Below are 23,857 nucleotides of genomic sequence, written 5' to 3' on the forward strand. Positions count from 1 at the left end.
CCTCAAACTTAATAAGAATTTTAAAAATACTGTGTTTGCTTATGCATGTGTGTGCGTGCGTGCACTCAAGTGTTCATGTCAAGATCAGTACAACTTGGAAGAGGAGTTTTCTTCCATCATGTGAGCCTGGGGGCAGATTCTAACCATCAGATTCTGCAGCAATCACCTTTACCATTGAACCAGCTGGTCCAAGAATAGGATATTTGGGGGCTGGTGAGATGTCTCAGTTATGAGCACTGACTGCTTCCAGATCTTGAGTTCAATTCCAAGCAACCACCTGGTGGCTCACAACCATCTCTAGTGGAATCTGATGGCAAATTCTGGCATAAAGTTATACATGCAGATGGAGCACTCATATTCATAAAATAAATCTCTAATAAGGAAAGGATATTTTAAGGGATAGTCACTCTGAACCTCAAGTTTGTGTTTGTGTTAATTAAATAAAATCAAGCCTCTCTGATCTAGCAGGTTTTCACCCCCACACTTGATTTCCAAGTCTTTGTTGGTAAATAGAACAACAGAGACTTGGTTTTAACCTACAAAGCAAGACTGAGGCAGAGCCAGGCTGCAGGACTGGAAGACCCTCCAGACCGTGGCCTGGGTGGCTGGCAGGGTCCTGACTGTGGGCCCAAGGGGCCACAGATGATAATTAAAATATCAGTAGATTCATGTGCAGCCACTAAACCTACAGAAAAACATCAGTAAACCATTTTCTAAAGACATCATAAACTTCAAGCCCTAGGGCCAGTGCTACTCTCGGGGAACTTCGCTGGCTTACTAGAACCGTCCTTACTGTCAGCTTGGTGATCTTAGTCATTCAGCCATGAAGCCTTCTATCCCCATGTGTGTGCTCAATGCTTAGGTGACTGTGAGCTTGGCCTCTACTCAGCAGAGGAGACCGAGGCCAAGTGCCTCATCCAAAGGCAGCCTCCTGTAGAGACAGGAGACAGGCTTTATGCAAAAGTCATCCTGACTGGCCAAATTCTACCCAGGCAAATCCAAGTCACAAGGGAGCAGCACCAAGACAGAAACAGGCAGCAGGTAGAGAGATCCTGTATGTTGCAGGGGGCTGACTGCAGCAACTTACCTGCAGGACAGCTGGTTCCTTTCTCCTTCCAGACCGCAGCCTGGCATTGAACTCCCTTTATCTCAAGGTTAGTTTGAGTTTCCAGTTCTTACTGCCAAAGGTCAGACGGGCACATGTGTGAATGTTTATAATACTTTTTTTTTTAAAATATTTATTTATTTATTATGTGTACAGCATTCCTTCCATGTATGCCCGCAAGTCAGAAGGGGGCGCCAGGTCTCATTATAGATGGCTGTGAGCCACCATGTGGTTGCTGGGAATTGAACTCAGGACCTCTGGAAGAGCAGTCAGTGCTCTTAACCACTGAGCCATCTCTCCAGCCCCTGTTTATAATACTTAAAGGAACATTTTTCAGTATTAAGAGGTTACAGATGAATCATCCCAAATTAGAATGGAATGGTTTTGGTATCGTCTTATCCTTTCCAAGAGACACTTTGTTGGAGAAACTTTCTTCAAGGAAGGCAGATGTCTCTCAGGGGATGTCTGCATTCCTCTGGCTGCATGGTGGAATCACCTGGGAAATGTTTCATTCTTCTTGCTGGCATCACCCGTATAGTTTTCAGATGACACAGTTTTGAAATTTCTGCTCCTGTTGGTCGACAAGCCTTTAATCTCAGCACTTGGGAAGCAGAGGCGAGTGGATCTCTGTGAATTTAAGACTAGCCTGGTCTACATAGGGGGTCCCAGGCCAGCCAACAGCTACATAGTGAGAGGTCTCTCAAAAAAACAAGAAACAAAAACAATGACATCATGAAACTTTCAGGCTGGATGGAATTTGGATGGAACTAAAAACCATCCTGAGTGAGGTAACCCAGACCCAGAAAGACCCAGTATATACTCAGTCATACATGGATATTAGATATAAAGCAAAGGATAACCAGACTACAATCCACAGCTCTAGAGAAGCTAGAGCCTTCTTCCAGTAACTGATGAACAGATGCAGAGATCAAAACCATGCACCAGGCTGAGCTCTGGAAATCCAGTCAAAGAGAGGGAGGAAGAAATACATGAACGAGGGAGATCAAGATCATGATCTCCAGAGACAGCTGAACCAAGCTCATGGAAACGCAAGAGCAAGCTTGTTAGAACCCATTCCCTATGAGAGGATGCCATGCTCAGACTTAATGCAGAAGGGGGGGGGGCATGGTCCTACTCCATCTTAATGTGCCAAACTGTGTTGACTCCCCATAGGAGCCCTTACCTGTCCGGAGGAGTTGATAAGGGATGGGATGGGTAAGGGGCGAGAGGTGGGGTAGGAGAAAGAACTTTGTTTGGAATGTAAAATGAAATTAAAAAATACATTTAAAAAACAAATCTCACCGACTAGGTATGGGCACATTATCTGAATTCAGATAGAACTTGCTGCAGAATATTTGAGCAAACTGTAAAGATATGTCGCTGTTTTACTTTGCCTGCCTAAGGCACCTGATTGGTTTAATAAAGAGATGAATGACCAATAGCAAGACAGGACAGGTTAGGCAGGACTTCCAAACAGAGAGAGGAACTCGGGATGATTCTGGGTGCTCGAGAGACATGCCAGCGAGACAAGAAGGGAGTCAGACATACAGAACAGAGGAGAGGTAAAAACTCACGTGGCAGAATGTAGATTAATAGAAACAGGTTAAGTTACAGGATCAAGTTGGAAACAAGCCTAAGTTAAAGGTCAAGTTTTCATAATTAATAAGGCTCCATATCCTTATGTGGGGGTTGGAGGTCCCAAAAGAAAGTCCTACCAAGAAAGATCTATTACAAGAACTGAATGTTCAATTAGTTGATTTTCTTTAGCTGTGTTCTTCTAAAGTGAATCATCTGAGAAATGTGGTATTTTTAATCGGTGTGGGCACACTGTGTGTGAACACACCAGCCACGGCTCACGTGGAGGTCAGGAGACAGAACTGTGGTATTTTTAATCGGTGTGGGCACACTGTGTGTGAACACACCAGCCACGGCTCACGTGGAGATCAGGCGACAACGCTGTGAAGTCAATTTTCTTTCGGCCTCGATGTGGGTTCGGGGAGTCAACTCCGACTGCCAGGCTTGCTTCTCAAATGCTTGCTGAGCCATCTCCCCCTCAGCGTCGCAGGACTGCTTATTTATGTATTTATATTTAGTGTGCATGTGAGCTCCTTCTCAAGGGTCGAAGCCCATAAGTGGAGGTCAGGGGACAATTTCCAGACCTCTGCTGTGTCCTTCCATGTGGGTCCCAGAAATTATGATGAAAAAAAAAGCAACAGGCTTGGTGTCAGGCCACTTTACCCACTGAGCCATCTCACCAGCACTGTTTTTAAAGATTTTTATTTATGTGTGTGCGCAGGCGCATGCATGCTCGTACGCTGAGATGAAAACGCATGGGATCTCCTGGAGCTGGAGTTACATTACATGCAGTTGTGAGCCACACACCATGTGCACCGAGCTCTGGCCCTCCGGAAGAGCAGCAAGCCCATCTGTTATAACAGAAAAACAATGTGCCTCCTGGTAAATGGTTTGAGAGCGGTATACTGCACTATACCCAGGCTTAAATATTTTAGTAATAAGTACATGGACTTTAATGGAGTTTGAAAGCATTAATCCCATTTGTCCTAGTTATTTAAATAAACCCACATTTTATAGGCTACAGGTAGAGGACTTACAGCTCTGCTTTAAGAAATGCATAGTTTATGAGCTGTTATAAAGCGTTAAAAACAGTTAAGTCACATGTCTTTTATTATTTAAGATCGAGGCCGATAACAAAGTATTTGTTAGTGTAGTTAGTCTGGTATTTTAGCGCTGCAGGGTTGAAGGTGTGTGGGAGGTAGTTTTCTTGGTGCAGCAATGATCAGGATGGGCCCCCACTTCATGGACCTAAGGAGATGAACTCCAAGTGGGCTTGTCCTGACGTGCTGTTTAGAGGAAATGATCTTCCTTTTAGGAACGCAACTGCTCTGAGTGCTCATCTAGTTTATGAACAGACCCAGCGGAGCTAGGGAACCGCAGTGCCTACCCCCTCATACCACCCCCACGTTCATCGCCTCAGCTGAAGCCTCGGTCACCTACACACACGGAAGTGTCCACTCGGCTTGGAATCCAAACGGCGTCTGTGTCATTGAGAAGCAATTAAGTATGCGGGCGAGGGTGGTGGTGCCAACATGAGGGCAAGGGAGTGAAGTTGGAGTAGATGATAAAAAACTCTACTTTCAAAGTCCTGGCAAGGAAGGTGGCTTCTCGGGCGCCTTTACCTTTCGCTTCCCTTGACTAACTGCGCGCCCCTGCTCCACTTTTCTCCCGCTCCTCAGGCGGCGCGCCTCAGCTTTTCAGTACGGCAACATGGCGCCTCCCTGTGCGGCGTGAGCGACTACGAGCCGCCCTTCCCCGCGGCCCTCGGCCCACACCAGGCCCCGCTCCACACCCCGCGCTGGTTCATTTCCACACAAAAACACGGTGCGCCTCAGCTCCGAGCCACCCAGAGCCCCTTCGTGACAGCGGCAGTGATGCCGTACAGGAACATGGCGGCGCCCTACGCTGGGCAGGCGCATCCCGGCCCACACCCGCCTCCTGTGCACAGCCAGGCTCTGAGGACCGGTCACCGTGGCGGCTGCCCCCCGCAGCGGGGCTGAGAGGACGGCCCCGACGAGCCAGGCAATCCGGACCGGAGGGGTCGCGGCTCAGGCGCCCAGCCCGCCGGGCGTCGCTCCCGCCCCTTCGCGGCGCCCGCCCGCGGGATTCGCAGCGGGAGCGACCGCAGGGAGATCGCCGACGCCGCGGCAGGTGAGTGGGGCGGCCGCGCGGGACCGCGGGACAGCCCGGGGGGCGCGAGGCGAAAGCACCGGCGTTTCTTGGCCTCTTCCGGCCGGTCCGGTCCCGGGGATGCCAGGTGGAGACGAGGAGGAGACAGGGGCGGGTGGAGGCCCACCCTCCAGGCTGTCCTCCTGCCGCGCCTCTGCCGCTCCCTCGCCCGCCTAAACAGCTGTTTACAACGGAATGTGGACGCGGTTTCCGCGCCGGTGGCCAGAGATCTTTCTTTCCCCTGAAAGATCCTTTCTGGAGGATTCTTTTGTGTTCAGCTTGGGCCCGCGTGCAGCTCCGACAGATGTGTGTCCCCGTGCCAGGATCCTCCTCCCCTCGGTTTCCTGGTTAGGTACCGGGAGGATTTTATGATGGTTGAGCGAATGAATGGGAGCAGTTAAGTAGCCCCAGGATGCTACAGCTCTTTAGCTAGAGTTGCCGGTCGTGAAAGGGTGGTTGTGTGCCAGCCTGTGGTCGCTGTGTATGTAGTCTTAGCGTTAAATGAGGAGGTACGCAACTCCGCAGAAGGCTGAAGTCGCACTCTAAAGAGCCAGAATCGAATCTCAGAAGTGACGAGACTAGGATATTTTATTGAAAACTGATCACTTTTACTAAAGATATTATAAGTTGCAAACCACAGGTCCATTGTTACCCTAAACACCTTGGGTAGCCTCTCCCAAATACAGTGACATCACAACAATGACACGGGGATTTATGTCTATCAACAGATGGGTATCTGCCGGGGTTGGGGGTGGTACAGATACAGGAACAGAGTCTTTGTGGAGAATATGGTTGGTCTTGGCTCTTGAGAAGCTCAAAATCGAGGCGAAGGGTTTCGTTTTGTTTTTTAAGCACCAATTAGCACTTTCCCCATCTGACTCCCAACCCCTCTTCCCTACCTGTCCCGTTTCCATTTCAGTTGCCATGGCTTCTGCCAGAGGAATGAAATACCCCACTTTCTATCCACCCCCCAACTTTATAACGGGGTGAAATTCTACTCCTTTCAAAGATAAGTCACGTGCCATCTTTTTCTGGGAAGGCTTTCTCAGCTCCCTCCTGCTATTCAGAATAGCAAAGTCATGCTACTGTGTTTTATTGTAGCTCCCTGCAGACACGTCTGTCTCTCTCTGGCTAGATTGTTTTTATCTTTCTATCCCTGTTTAAATAACCGTATTTTGGCTGGAATTTAAGGGATGGACGCCAGCGGTTTAGCTATCAGCCCTGCAGGACTTTGGAGAAAAGTGTAAACACAGGGCTGAAGGGCGTGCCCTGGGAGGAGACGGAACCTGCGCGGTCTTGGGGGCAGTCTGCTGAGTTCAAAGGAGTCTTGCTTTTCTCCTTTCTGCACCCACTCTTCATCGTCTGGGCAGCTCCTCCGCACGTGAAGAGGGTAAGTTAGGTGTGTTTTTGTTTCTTATGAAATCTGTAGGTGATGTTGTACATTGGGTCTGTTGCACTTCCAAACTCTAGTAGGATTTAGGACCGTGGAGAGATGAGTTTTGGAAGGAAAGATTGGGCAGGTGTGGTGGTACATGCCTTTGTCCCAAAACTCAGGAATAAGGCCAGATGTGGTGGAACATGCATTTATCCCAGAACTTGGGAGTAAGGGCAGGTGGAGCTATCCGAGTTCAGGACCAACCTAGTTAACTTAGTAACTTTCTATGTGGCTTAAGACCCTTTCTCCAAAGGGGAGAGGGCCATGGATTAGAAAGGTGAAATGCCACTAGACATGGTGGTAGCCCTTAATCCCAGCCATTAAGAGGCAAAGGCAGGCAGATCTCTGTGAGGTGACAGCCTGTTCTCTCTATAGAGTTGCAGGCCAGCCAAGCTTGTGAGACCCTGCCTCAAAAAAATAAAAAATAAATGAATCAACAAAAAGATGACAAAAACTACTTCGGCACTTATTTTGGCTCACAGTCCAGGGCTATCATCTGCCATCTAGCAGAAGTCCCTGCAGCTGAAGCATGAGGCAGCTGGTCACATTACATTCGCTGTCAAGAAACAGAGCAGCAAATGCTTGTGTACAGTCCCCTCTCCCTTTGTTAGAGCAGAACCCAGCTCAGGAAATGGTGCTGCCCACATGTGGGAGAGGCGCCCCATCTCAGTTAGCATAACTCATCTCTTGCAGGCATTCCCGTGAGCCAGCCTGATCTAGACAGTTCTCATAGAAGGTCCTGTTGGGGAAAATTATTTAAAGTATGTGTCTTTTGTTTATGCTGCATTTGTTTAACTGTGAAGGTGTGATTCTTTGTCGTTCTAAAACACCTGCTGGTCCTAATAAAGAGCTGAATGGGCAATAGCGAGGTCGGAGCAAGGACAGTCAGGGTTAGCAGGCAGAGAGGATAAATAGGAGCTATGGAAGGTCAAGGAGAGGACACCAGGGGTCAGCCACCCAGCTACACAGCAAGCCACAGAGAAAGAAGTAAAGTAAGGAATACAGAGATAGAGAAAGAGGCAAAACGTAGTGTGACAATCTAAGACAAACTGGCCAGAAACAAGTCAAGCTGAGGCTGTGCATTCCTAAGAATAAACCTCCGTGTGTGATTTTTTTTTTTTTTTTTTTGGTTTTTCGAGACAGGCTTTCTCTGTGGTTTTGGAGCCTGTCCTGGAACTAGCTCTTGTAGACCAGGCTGGTCTTGAACTCACAGAGATCCGCCTGCCTCTGCCTCCCGAGTGCTGGGATTAAAGGTGTGCGCCACCACTGCCCGGCTCTGTGTGTGATTTATTTGGAACCAGGTGGCGGGCCTCCCAAAAAGCCAAAAGAGTAAAACATCAGCCAGGCGGTGGTGATGCACGCCTTTAATTCCAGCACTTGGGAAGCAGAAGCAAGCAGATCTCCGTGAGTACGAGGCCAGTCTGGTCTACAAGAGCTAGTTCCAGGACAGGCTACAAAAAAAAAAAAAAAGCAAAACATCATACACAACAGCATCTTTTGTAGCATGAATTCTCTTTGGTCTTAATAACAAAAACTCAGAGTCAGCTATCAGAGGGTGAAAGCTGAAGGATCAGAAAAGCAGAGCAGCCACTAGAGAGTTTTTACCGCTACCAATGCTCAGACCCAAGGGGCGATCCTGTTCTCAAACTCTGTCCTCAGACTGCATCCTCAAATCGACTGCTTCCTCAGACTGATTCAGACTGACTGCACTGAGCTCCTGTCTCCTCCCACTTTATATTCCTCTCTCCACCCAGCCATATCACTCCTGTATCCACCTCCCTAGTGCTGGAATTAAAGGCATGAAATCCCAAGTGCTGGATCACCCTTCTGTGAGCTCTGTTTCTTTTTAGACTGGATCAATTTCTTGTAGCCCAGGGTGGCCTGGAACTAACAGAGATCCATCTGCTTCTGTCTCTTGAGTCCTGGGATTAAAGGTGTGTGCCACTACTGCTTGGCCTCTGTGGCTAGCTAGTGTGGCTAGCTCTGCACTCTGATCTTCAGGCAAGCTTTATTTGTTAGATCATAAACAAAATATCACCACAGTCCTTTCCAAGGTGAAGAAGCTACATATCACCATGTTGACAATTGAGACTGGCCATCGCAACAGGCCTGAAAATTTCTTTCTTTTTTTTTTTATTGTTTATTTATTTATTAAAGATTTCTGCCAGGCCTGAAAATTTCAATTCCAGTAACTTTATTCTGTGTAATAGAAGTCTCTTGAGATTTTAGATAATTAAACCAAGTGATTCTTCTCTAATTGCAGAAGAAAAGTATGCCAAAATCTCCTTAAAACAGCCGACATTCTTTGGATTCTCGATTACCTTCCGAGTGTATAATTTGGCTGAATTAGTTTTTATGACAATAATTTGTCATTTTCTGGATATAATTACTTTCAATGTTGTAAATGTTGTCTTAACTAGAAATGTCCTAAGAATAGAGAAGGGTAGGGAGGACTTAAGAAACTTTAATGTAATTAAAAGGTTCCTTTATGGAGCTAGAGAGATGGCTCAGCCGTCAGGAACACTGGCTGCTTTTGCAGAGGACTCAGGATCAGTTCCCAACACACATATGAGGTAGCTCACAACCACCTGTTAGCTCCTATTCCAGGGGATCTGATGCCCTCTTCTGGTTCCTGTGAGCACTACACACACACATAGTTCACATATGTGCAGGCAAACCCTCATACACATAAAACAAAAATAAACAAATCTTGGGCTGGAGAACTGGCTCAGCAGTTATGAGCCCTGACTGCTCTTCCAGATGTTGAAGGTTTGATTCACAGCATCCACCTGTTGTCTTTTTTTTTTTTTTTTTTTTTTGGTGTTTCAAGACAGTTTCTCGGTGTAATAGTTCTAGCTGTCCTGGAACTAGCTAGCTCTTGTAGAACAGGTTGGTCTCCAGCTCACAGAGATCCGCCTCCCGAGTGCTGGGATTAAAGGTGTACGCCGCCATCACCTGGCCCCCACCTGTTGTCTTACAACCATCTGTAACTCTAGTTTTAGGGGTCTATTACCTTCCAACCAACTTGGACATCAGGTACACATGCAATGCACAGGTACATATGTAGGCAAAACCACTCTTACACATAAAATAACTCCTTTGAAAAATGCCTTTATTGACTGGTCCAGACTGGAGTGTCAGGTAATATTCCTGTTCTTCTCAGGAGCTGATTCAATGGAAACCCAGTCACATTTATTGTGATTGCTGGTGCTTCCTGCTCTACTCATATGCTCTTTCTGTTGATTAGCAACTATTTAAAAATACATGCCAGGCAGTGGTGGTGCACATCTTTAATCCCAGCACTTGGGAGGCAGAGCCAGACAGATCTCTGAGTTTGAGGTCAGCCTGATCTACAGAGTTAGTTCCAGGACAATCAGAACTGTTACACAGAGAAACCCTCTCTGGAAACACACACACACATATATATACACACATATACACCCCATATGTATGTATGTATATATGCATATATATATCCCACGCATTTCTCTTAAATACTTTATAGAGTTTAGATAGTACTACTTGTCACTCCCTTTTATTTATTTATTATCTGATTTGTTTAGTTTTTGAGACAGTTCTAGCTTGGGCTGTTCTAGAACTCTCATTATAAAGATGAGACTGAACTCAAACTCAGAAATCTGCCTGTCTCTCCCAGTTATTCTTTTAGAATCTAGGGGAAGGGTTGTGCGTGAGTACTCCCCTGTGCATGGAAGCCAGAGAGATCAACTCTGAGTATCTTACAGGCATGTTTGTGTGCCTGGCTTCAGTGGGTTCTAAGGATCTGAATTCAGGTCCTCAAGCTTTTATAACAAGCCCCTTACCTTCTGAGCCACCTCCTCCACCCCCATTCCCAGGTCTTTTTTTCCACACAAAGACAAGAAGCCATCCCTCTCCTCAGCACAGTATTGAAAGGTGGCCAGAGCGTTGTTTCCAATGAGTTGCATTTTGATGCTGTTCGTTTTTACTTAAGTGACCCTGGTCCTGAAGTTGCTCTGTCCTCCACCTCCCAAGTGCTGGGATTACAAGAGTGTATAACCAGGCCAGCTTTCCAAGGGCTTTTCCTGTTAGCTCCTAGCCATGAAGGTATAGAGTGTTAGTTTTAGGTGGGTATGGTGGTACACGTCTGTAGTTCCAGCATCTATGAATTGGAGGCAGGAAGGTCATGAGTTCAAGGCCAGTCTGGGTGAGGTAGAGAGCTAAAGGTCAGTAGAGACTGTGTATGGAAACACTGTCTCTAAATACAGACTTAAGATGGAATCACCACTCCCTTTGATGGATCCGAAGCAGGCAGTGTAAGTCTTCTGTCGGTGTAAGCCCCCTTCCTCCTTGTGACATGGTATTTAGGAGTGGGATACAAATATTCCAGCTCTTCTCGAAGCCTTCCAGGTGTCGTTGGTTAAGTGTCTTTATCACCGAGGTAGAGTATAAATGAAAGGGTTTGCTTATTCGGCTAGTGATACGGTCTGAACCCATTTGGCTTATCGTCTTTCCTAGGGCAACGAATAGACCTCACTGAGGATGTCTGAAAACCTCGACAAGTCCCACAGAAACAAAGCAGGAGAGTCGAAGCCGAGTGACTCTGAGCAAGGCCTGGGAGGTGCTCTGGAACGTTCTGATGAAGCCTTGCAGAAAGAAGTAAAGTCGGACGCACCTAGTCCCCAGAGAGTGGGAAGACCTCACTGTAAGCAGACTTGACTTGGACTGGAAGCTCTGTGTGCTGTTTGTGCCTGTGGCTCCAAACTAAGTTCTCCTAGTGTGACGAGACTGCCAATAATTAGCAGCCTAGCTCCTTGTGGGTTTGCAATTGCATGAGAAGTTCAAGTTTTAGAATAGTAGGTATAAGAACACTGTTCCTGTCTTTCTCCAGCCTCAGTGGCGTTCCGCTTTCTCTTTCGTAGTCTGAGAAACGGGGATAGAGGGAAACTACAGCTTTAGTTAAAGGAATGCAAAGTCTGAGGCTCCTCCAAGCCAGAACTGTGCTTACACGGTTGAAAGAGAGAAAACTAGTGCTTGGCCACACCCTAAATTCATTCCCCTGGGCTTGGTCGCCACAGGCAGAGGGGATGCAGTTTGCTGAGTGAAGGAATGGGGAGCAGGGTTTAGGCCCCAGCAGGGAGTCAGCCTCCTAGTTGAAAGGAGTAGCCAATAGCTGCCCGACTCAGGTCTTTTCTTAAGAACCCGTAAACCTTTTGAAGCGAATCCAGAAATGCAGATCTTAAGAAGGAGTGTCATAGTCTAAGAATGTCGGTGCTGATGTTATCAAGGTGTAAACCAAGTTGTTCTGCAGACTGGGAGGAAGGACACAGATTTTAGGGTTTTGAGGTATGTTTCCAAAATAATTAAAGCCATTCCTGAATAATTTATCAGTCCACAGAGTGTTCTTATACCTACAAGTGGGCCTGTTTTCTTAGTTTATGGTCACATAGTCTGATGAAAGCAGTCCAAATGGTGTGCGTGCATGAGTTCCTGTCAGTAGGAAGGTGGTTCCGTGTCACCCTCAGGTGCTCTGTCTCCTATGGCAGTGGTGAACATCAGCCGAGTTCGTGTAAGGCATTACAGATAGTGCTTAGACGCAGTAAGTGTTCAGTAAGATGGGTGATTGTCACTCGACCAGTGTGACGTCATCTGCTGCATTTCTAACGGTGGGGCTGAGTGCTGAAGTGTGGGTGCTTTGTCGTGAGTCTGAAATGCCCTCCATAGCCCCTGTGTTAAAAGCTGGGGTCCAGCTGTGACACTGTGAGGAGAAACTTTAGGAGGGAGGGCCTCTGGGAACTGCCCTGCGAGGGACTTTTGGGGCCCAACCACCTCTTCATCCTCCTTTTGCTGCCATCATGTGCAGGATGGATCTCCTAGATCGGGGCTGTAACTACCAAACTGTATGCCAACCCCCAACCCAAATGTTTGAGATCCAGACTCACATAGCCCAGGCTGGACTCAGATTCTCTGTAGCTAAGAATAACCTTGATCCTCCAGTCTCCATTTCCAAAGTGCTGGTTACAGACTTGTACTACCGTGCTCGGCTCTCAGCTTTTATGTGTATGTATGTATGTATGAATGCACTACGTACGTGTGTATGTATGTATGTATGTATGTGAGTAAAGGTCTCACTCTGCGGACAAGGCTTCTCTGGAACTCACTTTGGAGTTGGCCTCAAACTCATGTGGCCTAACTACCTCAGCCTCTGAGTGCTGGGATTGCAGGCGTAAGCTGCCACACTCAACAGCTCTCTCTTTTTTTTTTTTTTTTTTTTTTGGTTTTTCGAGACAGGGTTTCTCTGTAGCTTTGGAGCCTTTCCTGGAACTCCCTTTGTAGACCAGGCTGGCCTCGAACTTACAGAGATCCGCCTGCCTCTGCCTCCCGAGTGCTGGGATTAAAGGCGTGCGCCACCACCGCCCGGCTCAACAGCTCTCTCTTAAGGAGTTGGTTTATCCAGTACTCCCTACAGCAGCAAAAAACTGACTAGACTGCACACATGGTTTCTAATAAAGAAGGGTTTTTGGTTTATCTTTTCAGTTATTCTGTGAAGGACAGACTTGCTTCTTAGCATTCTGTCAATGATGGCATGGCTCTAAACTAATGTGAAGTTAGTATTAGGCTACATTATTGAAAATACAGGTGGTTATGTCTAAGGCAAGAGTATTTAGGGGGCCAGAAGCTGTTAAAAGAAAAAAAAATAACCCAGGTTGGGTGATTCACAGCTGTTAGGGAATCCTTCTGGTTTTTTTTTAATTTATTTATTTATTATGTATACAACGTTCTGCCTCAATGTATGCCCGCACGTCAGAGCAGGGCGCCAGATCTCAGTACAGATGGTTGTGAGCCACCATGTGGTTGCTGGGAATTGAACTCAGGACCTCTGGAAGAACAGCCAGAGCTCTTAACCTCTGAGCCATCTCTCCAGCAAGCTGTTAGGGAATCCAATTTTTTTTTTTTTACCCTTTGGGTACCAGGGCTCACATTCATATAGATAAATACAGTTCTTTTAAAAATCATTTTTAAAATCTATGCTTGTGTGAGGCAGTGGTGCCACATACCTCTAATCCCAGCACTTAGGAGTCAAAGGCAGGCAGATCTCTCAGTTCAAGGCCAGACTGGTCTACAGAATGTGTTCCAGGTCAGCCAGGAGTATACAGAGAAACCCTGTCTTGAAAAACCAAAACAATAAAACAAACAAACAAAACTGATGTTAAAAATGATGCTCATTAAAAAAATAATTAAAATTTGGGTTAGGACAAAATTTCTAACAATTTCTTTTTTTTTTTTTTTTTTTTTTTGGTTTTTCGAGACAGGGTTTCTCTGTGGCTTTGGAGTCTGTCCTGGAACTAGCTCTTGTAGACCAGGCTGGTCTCGAACTCACAGAGATCCGCCTGCCTCTGCCTCCCGAGTGCTGGGATTAAAGGCGTGCGCCACCACCGCCCGGCTCTAACAATTTCTTAAAGGACCCTAATGTGTTTCTGCCATTTTTAACACATATATAAAGCAATGTTTTTAGTATAAACAATTACAAAGTCACAATGTTGATCAACTTTGAAAAGCAGTAAAGATACTATACTTCAGTATCAACTATTCAGCCAAGATTTAACTAATTATATAAAATATTTTATAAGCATATTTATTAGTATGCAAATTTTTGATGTTTAATAAATTGATAAAATTATATGTCTACCAAAGTATTGCTTTTGTGTGTGTTTTTCTGAAGATTTAAAAAATTAGTGGGGTGGTGATGGCTCACACCTTTAATCCCAGTATTCAGGAGGCAGGGTCAGGAGGACCTCTGAGTGTGAGGCCAGCGTAGTCTTCAGAGCGAGTTCAAGAACAGCCAGAGCTGTTTCACAGAGAGACCTTGTCTATATAAACAAGCAAAAAAGATGTGTGTATATATTTACACACACACACACACACACACAGCTCAAATCTTTGAGTGCCTTAGAACTTTACAAATGAAGTGCGCAACAGCCTTTATAACTGCTCACAACCTTGGGCTGCTAGGATGTTGTCATCATTCCCATAATCTTTTGGTACACACGGTAGCAAACCTCTCTGTCCATCATACCCTTAGTAATTATTGCTCTGCTTTCTGTATAGTCTTGCTGTTTGTATAACTTTATATGGGTGGAGTTTAGGGCTGATGCGGTGGGTCAGTGGGGAAAGATTGCTGCTGCCAAGCCTCATGACATGAGTTCAGTCTTTGGGATTCGCATCATGAAAAGAGAACCGTCTCCCACAACTTGTCCTCTACCTCCACATGTGTGGTGGCATGCACATGTATACACATACAATGCACTTGTATTAATTTTAAAATATTTTTAAAAATGGAATTCTAATAACTATGGTTACTTATAGCTGACGTTGTCAATAGAGAGAATTCTTCTTAAATTTGTGGTTTTGCATTTAACGGTAGTTCCTTTTTATTGCCAAGTAGCATCCCATTTGTGGTGATATACAGCTTCTTTATCTTTCTGTAATTGAGAGACATTGGGATTTATCAAGGTTTTATTTTATTTTTATTTATTTATTTATTTTGGTTTTTCGAGACAGGGTTTCTCTGTGGTTTTTGGAGCCTGTCCTGGAACTAGCTCTTGTAGACCAGACTGGTCTCGAACTCACAGAGATCCGCCTGCCTCTGCCTCCCAAGTGCTGGGATTAAAGGCGTGCGCCACCACCGCCCGGCCTATCAAGGTTTTATGAATAAGATTATTTATATATGAGTACAAGTCTTTACATGACCCTACTGTCTGTTTTCTTGGGTAGTGGATTAGGAGTAGGTTTCTGGGACATGGTAATCGTATGTTTTGCTTTATAAGAAACTACAAGGAGGCCTGAGGAGATAGATAATTGGTAGTGTTTGCCCAAGGTTAAGGACCTGAGCTTGAATCCCATAAGCCACATAAAACAGCTAGGTATGGTGGCACATGTCTATAATTCCACCAGAGACAGCCAGAGCTGCAGAGTTTGCTGGCCACCTGTTATGCTTGGTAATTTTCAAGTTCCAGAACCTTGCTCAAAAAACAAGATGGATGGCTCCCGGGAAATGACATCCAGGATTGACCTCTGGCCCCAAGTCACACACACACATACACACAGAGAAACTACATTGGCTGTTGCTTTATATCACACTCTACATATAAGTCCAGACATTCTACCTTTGTGCCAGTGTTCAGCATATTTGGTATGGTCAGTCTTCCTGCTTCTGGCCAGAGCTAATAGATGTGTAATTATAGCTCACACTGGGTTTATTGCATTTCTCTAATGGCAATGAGCATCTTTCCATGTACTTTGTAGGCATTTGTACGTCTTCTTTGAAGACGTGTGTGTTTGACTCTTTTGCCCACTCTTATTGTTGTTAATTGTTTATTACTAAGTTGTGGGATCTTACAGAGCTGACTTTGTGCTCTGTCGAGTGCTTTACCTGTGTTTTCTCTTGTGACACACCTTCCATGTTATTTTGTTGTTGTTGTTTGTTTTTTTCTAGATGGGTTCTCTGTGTAAGAGTCCTGGCTGTCCTGTGTAGGCAGAATTTTTGTCAGCACCACCAACCAGCTCTCAAATAACCATACAGAGACATAATATTAATTATCAGTGCTCGGCTAATAGCTTAGGCTTATTACTAACTAGCTCTTACAACTTTAATTAACCCATATTTCTATATATGTTCTACCATGTGGCTCAGTACCTAATCTCAGTGTGGCATGTTTATCTCCTCCTTCTTCTGCATCTTGCTCAGGGACCCTTAGACTTTGCACTTCTTCTTCCCAGCCTTCTCCTAGTCTGGCTTTCCCACCCAATGTCTTCCTCCCAGCTACAGGCCAGTCAGCTCTGGCCTATATAACCCATGAGAGTGATACATATTTAAGTGTACAAAGACTGTCCCACAACATTTTCTCCTTTTCTATCTGGATCTGTCTTCTCTGAGCATCTGTATTGTTTTTTGATTGCATGAGACAAATCTTAAATTGCTGTGTTAGCTGCTGACACTATTCAGTTTAGTGTGTGGTGCTAGTGCACGGTGGTTGGCAGTTGGCTCCATCCTGCAGGCAGCTGCCAAGAGACAAGTCTCTGTACTGTGGCCGGCATGAGAGACATGAGACTAGGAAGCTGCATTTGGCTCAATTTTTGTTTGCTTAGAACCTTTTTAAAGCTTTCTCAGATCTTTTGTAGATGTAGGTATTCCACATGAGAATGCCATTTGTAAGCAGAGTGTTTTTGTTGGCACTGCTGGCCAACTCCCAAATAACCACACAGACACTTAATATTAATTATAAATGCTTGTCCCATAGCTTAGGCTTATTACTAACTACTAGCTCTTACAACTTTAACTAACCCATATTTACCTATTCTCTGGCAGTGCTTCTCTCTGCATCTCACCACTCCTGAGACTCCTCCCTTCTTCCTTGCATTCTCTTTTTGTCTGCAAGTCCTGCCTAACTTCTACCTGTCCAGCTATTGGCCAGTCAGCTCTTTATTAACCAGTGAGAGTAATACATATTTACAGTGTACAAAGATTGTTCCACAGCAGTCCTGGAACTTGCTTTGTAGACCGGGTGGCCCTGGATTCATAATGATTCATCTCCCTCTTACTCCTTAGTGCTAAGATTAAAGGCATCAGATACCATTCCTGGTGCACTTTCCATGTTCCTAATAGCGTCTTTCACAGAGTACAAGTTTTAGAAAGAAGTCTAATTTATCCTTTCCTCTTATAGTTTGAGTTTTTTTATATCATAAAAAAGTCGCTTAATATAAACTCACAAAGATTTTCTGTCATCTTATAAAAGTTTTATCATGTTAGCTGTTCCATCTATGTTTTTAACTCACATTGAGTTAGTTCTTTGTCATGGAGGAAAGAATTGGGTCTTTTTTTAAAAAAAAAATTATACCATTGTTGTTCTTTTTTTTTTAATATTTATTTATTTATTATGTATACAATATTCTGTCTGTGTGTATGTCTGCAGGCCAGAAGAGGGCGCCAGACCTCATTACAGATGGTTGTGAGCCACCATGTGGTTGCCGGGAATTGAACTCAGGACCTTTGGAAGAGCAGGCAATGCTCTTAACCACTGAGCCATCACTCCAGCCCCCACCATTGTTGTTCTTGTTTTTGTTTTGAGACAGGGTCTCTGTGCAACCCAGACTGTCCTGGATCTCACTGAGTACACCAGGCTAGCTTTGAACCTACATTGATTTGCCAGCCTCTGCCTCCCTAGTCCTGGGATTGAAGATGTGTACCACAGCACCTAGCAAAGTGTTGGTTTGTTTTTCTTTTCTTTTTTGTTTTTGTTTTGTTTTGTTTTTTGATTTTTTGTTTAGTTTTTGAAGACAAAGTTTTTCTATGTATTCCTGGCTGTCCTGAAACTCATTCTATAGATCAGGCTGGCCTTGAACTCAGAGATCCTTGGAGATCTGTCTGCTTTTGCCTCTTGAATGCTGGGTAAAGGAACACACCATCATTGCCTGGCTGTCATTCTTTTTTATATGGGGATTTAATTGTTTTAGAAATATTTTTATTAAAAATACTATGCTTACCCTCTTACTACATATGCCAGTACTAGGCTGTCTTCAGTACTGTAGCTCTATAGTAGAATTTGAAGACAGGAATTGTGATGCCTCCAGAAGTTCTTTTATTGCCCAGGATTGTTTTGGCTATCCTGGGTATTTTACTTTTCCAAATTCTTTCAAAGTCTTTGAAGAATTTTGCTGGGATTTTGATGGGCATTGTGTTGAATCTGTATATTGTTTTCAGTAAGATTGCCATTTTTACTATATTAATTCTGCCTACCTAAGAGCATGGGAGGTCTTTCCACTTTCTGGTGTCTTCTTCTATTTCTTTCTTCAAAGATTTAAAGTTCTTGTTATACAAGTCTTCCACTTGTTTGGTTAGAGTTACTCCGAGATATTTTATGCTATTTGTGGCTATTGTGAAGGGTGTTGATTCTTCCTCAGCCCTTTTATCATCTGTTTACAGGAGGGATACTGATTTTTTTTTAAGTTAATCTTGTATCCTGCTACATTACTGAAAGTGTTTATGAGTTGTAGAAGTTCCTTGGTAGAATTTTTGGGATCACTTATGTAAACTATCATATCATCAACAAACAGTGAGAGTTTGTTTTCTTCTTTTCCAATTTGTATCCCCTTGATCTCCCTTTGGTGTCTTATTGCTCTAGCTAGGACCTCAAGAACTATGTTGAATGGGTATGGAGAGAGTGGACAACCTTGTCTTGTTCCTGATTTCAGTGGAATTGCTGGGAGTTTCTCTCCATTTAGTTTGATGTTCGCTGTTGGCTTGCTGTATATTGCCTTAATTATGTTTAGGTATGTTCCTTGTATCCCTGCTCTCTCCAAGACCTTTATCATGAAGGGATGTTGTATTTTGTCAAATGCTTTTTCAGCATCTAATGAGATGATCATGTGGTTTTTATTTTTCAGCTTGTTTATATGGTGGATTATGTTGACAGATTTTCGTATGTTGAACCATCCCTGCATATGTGGGATGAAGCCGACTTGGTCATGGTGGATGATGGTTCTGATGTGTTCTTGGATTTGATTTGCTAGTATTTTATTTAGTATTTTTGCATCAATGTTCATGAGTGAGATTGGTCTGTAATTCTCTTTCTTAGTATTGTCTTTCTGTGGTTTGGATATCAGGGTAATTAGAGCCTCATAAAAGAGTTTGGCAATGTTCCCTCTGTTTCTATTGTGTGGAATAATTTGAGGAGTAGTGGTATTAGTTCCTCTTTGAAAGTTTTGTAGAATTCTGAGCTGAAACCATCTGGTCCTGGACTTTTTTTGGTTGGGAGACTTTTGATGATTGTTTCTATTTATTCAGCAGTTATAGGTCTGTTTAATTTGTTTATCTGGTCTTGATTTAATTTTGGTAAGTGATATTTATCCAGAAAGTTGTCCATTTCCTTTAAGTTTTCAAATTTTGTGGAGTACAGGTTTTCAAAATATGATCTGATGATCCTCTTTATTTCTTCTGTGTCTGTTGTTATGTCCCCCTTTTAATTTCTGATTTTGTTAATTTGGATATTCTCTCTCTGCCTTTTGGTTAGTTTGGATAAAGGTTTGTCTATTTTGTTGATTTTATCGAAGAACCAACTCTTTGTCTCATTGATTCTTTGTCTTGTTTTCTTTGTTTCTATTTTGTTGATTTCAGCTCTCAATTTATTTCCTGCCATCTAGTTCTCTTAGGTGAGTTTACTTCTTTTTGTTCTAAAGTTTTCAAATGTTCTGTTGATTCACTAGTGTGGGATTTTTCCAGCTTCTTTATGTAGGCATTTAGTGCTATGAACTTTTCTCTTAACACTGCTTTCATTGTGTCCCATAAATTTGGGTATGTTGCGTGGTCATTTTCATTGAATTTTAGGAAGTCTTTAATTTCCCCCTTTATTTCTTCCTTGACCCATTGATGATTCAGGTGAACATTATTTATTTTCCATGTTTTTGTGGGTTTTCTGGAATTGGTATTACTGTTGACTTCTAGTTTTAAAGTATGGTGATCTGATAAGGTACATTGGGTTATTCCAATTTTTTTGTATTTGTTGAGGTTTATTTTGTTACCAGAGTATGTGGTCAATTTTTGAGAAGGTTCCATGAGGTACTGAGAAGAAGGTATATTCTTTTCTGTTTGGATGGAATATTCTATAGATGTCTGTTAAGTCCATTTGAGTCATAACATCTGTTAGTTCTCTTACTTCTCTGTTCATTTTTGTCTGATTGACCTGTCCAGTGGTGAGAGGGGAGTGTTGAAGTCTCCCATTATTAGTGTGTGGGGTTTAATGTATGATTTAAGTTTTAGAAGTGTTTCTTGGACATATGAGGGTGTCCTTGTATTTTGAGGCATAGATGTTCAATATTGAAATTTCCTCTTGATGGATTTTTCCTGTGACTAATAAAAAATGTCCTTCTTTGTCTCTTTTGACTGATTTTAGCTTGAAGTCTATTTTGTTAGATATTAGGATAGCTACACCTGCTTGTTTCTTAGGTCCATTTGATTGGTATATTTTTTCCCAACCTTTTACTCTGAGACAATGTCTGTCTTTGAGGTTGAGATGCGTTTCTTGTATGCAGAAGAGGGATGGATTCTGCTTTCATATCCAGTCTGTGCCTTTTTATGGGTGAGTTGAGTCCATTTACATTAAGGAATATTAATGACCAGTGGTTGCTATTTCCTGTTAATTTAGTTTTCATCATTGGTGATGTTAATTTGTGCATTTTTTTCTTCTTTGGAATTTGCTGTAATGAGATCATCAATTGTCTGTGCTTTTGTTGGTGTAGCCATCTTCCTTAGGTTGGAGTTTTCCTTCTAGTATTTTGTGTAGGGCTGGGTTTGTGGCTAGGTATTGGTGAAATCTAGATTTGTCATGGAATATCTTGTTTTGTCCTTCTATGGTGATTGACAGTTTTGCTGGGTATAGTCTGGGCTGGCATCCCTAGTCTCTTGATGTCTGCATAATGCTTGACCATGACCTTCTGGTTTTCATTGTCTCCACTGAGAAGTCAGGTGTAATTCTGATTGGTCTACCTTTATATGTTACTTGGCCTTTTTCCTTGGCATCTCTTAATATTCTTTTTTTTTTTTTTTTTTTTTTTTTCGAGACAGGGTTTCTCCGTAGCTTTTGGTTCCTGTCCTGGAACTAGCTCTTGTAGACCAGGCTGGCCTCGACCTCACAGAGATCCGCCTGCCTCTGCCTCCCGAGTGCTGGGATTAAAGGCGTATGCCACCATCGCCCGGCTTAATATTCTTTCTTTACTCTGTATGTTTAGTGTTTTGATTATTATGTGGCAAGAGGACTTTTTTTTTGGATCTAGTCCATTTGGTGTTCTGTAAGCTTCTTGTATCTTCATAGGCACATCTTTAGGTAGGGAAAGTCTTCTATGATTTTAAATAAATTTTCTTTGCCTTTGATATGAACTTCTTCTCTTCTATACCTATTATTCTAAGATTTGGCTTTTTTTTTTTTTTTTTGGATTTTTTCGAGACAGGGTTTCTCTGTAGCTTTTGGTGCCTGTCCCGGAACTAGCTCTTATAGACCAGGCTGACCTCGAACTCACAGAGATCCGCTTGCCTCTACCTCCTGAGTGCTGGGATTAAAGGCGTGTGCCACCACCGCCCGGCAAGATTTGGCCTTTTTATGTTGTCCCATATTTCATGAATATTTTGGGTTAAGCTTTTGTTAGATTTAATGTTTTCTTTAACTGATGAGTCTGTTTCCTCTATTGTATCTTCAGCTCTTGACATTCTCTCTTCCATTTCTTATATTCTGTTGTTTGTACTTACAGTTGTGGTTCCTGCTCTTTCTCATTTCTGTTTCTATAATTTCTTTGGTTTGTGTTTTATTTTTTCTATCTCAGTTTTCAAGTCCTGAATAGTTTCTGTTATATGTTTGGGTTTTTTTTTCTTGGTTTTCTTTAAGTGATTTGCTGATATCTTCCAATTTTTTGTTTATTTTTTCCTCCATTCCTTTAAGGTAATTTCTCATTTCATCTTTAAGAATTTCAAACATTCTCTTGAGGTTATTTTTTAGATCATTTTCTTCTGGTTCATCCATATTTGGTTGTTCAGGTCTTACTTTTGTAGGGTCTTTCAGTTTTGCTGGTATTGTGTTGCTCTTTGTGGTGTAGCATGTGATCTTACCTTTTCTACTCATCTTTTCCTCTAATAGGTGTGGTTGGGGCTGTCTGAGATTCTGTTGAATAATCTTTTAGGTGCCAGTGAATCCGAAGCTAGGATGGTTTTCCTCGTGGTACAGTCAGTGTCACAGTTCTAGTTACCCCATTGGTTATTCCTGTTCCTGGGGGTAGCTCAGTGCTCCTGTGCTTTGGTCTGCTCCCTTGTAGTTTGCTGTCTCAGGCCTACTTTGGCCTAGGCTGCTGGCTTTGATCTGTTTCTGTAAATCTTGGTCTGGATCTCCTCTTGTTGAAGTCCCTGGCTTGGAGTTAGACCTGTTCTGGTGGTGATCGCTGACTCTGGATCTGGTCGCTGGTTCAATCCTGATCCGCTCATGTCCCGGGACTGGGTTTGCTCCTGGCTTCTGCTCCTGGTGGAGCTTGTTCTCTCTGTGTCTTAGGTAACTGGTTCAGTCCCACTCCGGTTTTGGTGGAGGTTACAGACTCTGAGTCAGGTCGTTGGCTTAATCCTGGTCTGCCAGTGTCCCAGGAGTAGGTTGACTCTCTCTGTCCTGGGAGTCTCCTTCAATTCTCTCTCTCTCTCTCTCTCTCTCTCTCTCTCTCTCTCTCTCTCTCTCTCTCTCTTTCTCTCTCTCTTTTGGTTTTTTGAGACAGGGTTTCTCTGTAGCTTTGGAGCCTGAGCCTATACTGGAACTAGCTCTTGTAGACCAGGCTTGCCTCGAACTCCTATTTTTCTTTTTGACTTTTTTTTTTTAACTACTATACTAACGAGGACTATTTTTCTTTTTGAAAGGAATTAGCAAAGGCAGAACATAAACCTTTAGCTTACTGAGACAGTGAAAACCTGCAATTTAAGTTTTCAATCCCAATTTATTGTGCTATTTTCTATTGAGCAGTCTTAGTGGGAACATACAGACATATGTTTTGTGTATTATATTAGTACTCATTACTTTTAGCATTCTACGTAAAAAGAAAAAGCTAAACCGCTGGGTGGTGGTGGCATACGCCTTTAATCCCAGCACTCGGGAGGCAGAGGCAGGAGGATCTCTGTGAGTTCGAGGCCAGCCTGGTCTACAAGAGCTAGTTCCAGGACAGGCACCAAAAACTACAGAGAAACCCTGTCTCGAAAGTCCAAAAAAAAAAAAAAAAAGAAAGAAAGAAAGAAAAAGCTAAACCTATTGTTTGAAATGTTTGGGTCCAGATATTGTTGTAGCTGCTGCCGCAGGCCTTAGCTTAACAAAATTCTTAAACTGGGTTTCTGTTACAGCAAGTCCTCCTCGGCTTGTCACTGTAGAGGAGCTTCTAGAAACAGCGAAAGGAGTCACCAACATGGCTCTAGCCCATGAAATTGTGGTAAATGGAGACTTCCGGATTAACGCTGTTGAATTAGCAGAAGGCAGGTACGTGCGTGGACTTGTTTACTAGAGCATTTCCACTCTGGGAATGGCTTCCCACTCAGTGCCAGTGTGTTCAAGACATTACTCCTTTTGTACATCAGTGCTAAAAATATTCCTAGGTTAGGAACATGTGAACATGTCTCACAGCCACGGATGCTTCAGGATACAAGGAAAGGGTCTGGAGTCTGTGGAAGCCTCTTGTGCCTGCTTTTCCCTGTGCGGGCTCAGCCATTCCTTTGTTTGCAGCACGTGTCTCATCCATGTCCTTGTGGCTGTCGCTCATTGCAGCTCTAACTGGCATCCCTTGCCGGATTAACTGTGTGAAGACAAGGAAACCAGGGGAAGTGGCACACACCTGTAATCCCAGAGCTGGGAAGTGGAGGCAGGAGGGTCAGTTACAGGTCATCCTCAACTATGTAGCAAGTGAGAAGCCAGCCAGGGATATATGAGTCCCTATCTCAAAAAACAAAAACCAAACAAGATAATAATAGTAATAATAAAAAGGCTGGAGAGAAGGCTCAGTGGTTAAGTGTACGTACTGCTCTCTGTGGG

At 43.6% G+C, this 23,857-nt stretch overlaps 1 protein-coding gene across 2 annotated transcripts in view; it reads left to right on the forward strand.

The window, feature by feature from the left end:
- Positions 1 to 4,625: 4,625 nt before the first annotated feature.
- The window catches only part of Tcp11l1 (t-complex 11 like 1), a 50,297-nt gene continuing 31,065 nt past the window's right edge, over positions 4,626 to 23,857 (forward strand). For both annotated transcript variants that reach the window (XM_057781528.1, XM_057781527.1), the window contains exons 1-4: positions 4,626 to 4,831; positions 6,041 to 6,239; positions 10,779 to 10,965; positions 23,176 to 23,308. In XM_057781528.1, coding sequence (XP_057637511.1) covers positions 10,803 to 10,965; positions 23,176 to 23,308 — 296 coding nt within the window. In that variant the 5' untranslated portion in view covers positions 4,626 to 4,831; positions 6,041 to 6,239; positions 10,779 to 10,802. The remainder of the gene's footprint in view (positions 4,832 to 6,040; positions 6,240 to 10,778; positions 10,966 to 23,175; positions 23,309 to 23,857) is intronic.

The sequence above is a fragment of the Chionomys nivalis genome, chromosome 9 (assembly GCF_950005125.1).
Source record: "Chionomys nivalis chromosome 9, mChiNiv1.1, whole genome shotgun sequence".
NCBI lineage: Eukaryota > Metazoa > Chordata > Mammalia > Rodentia > Cricetidae > Chionomys > Chionomys nivalis.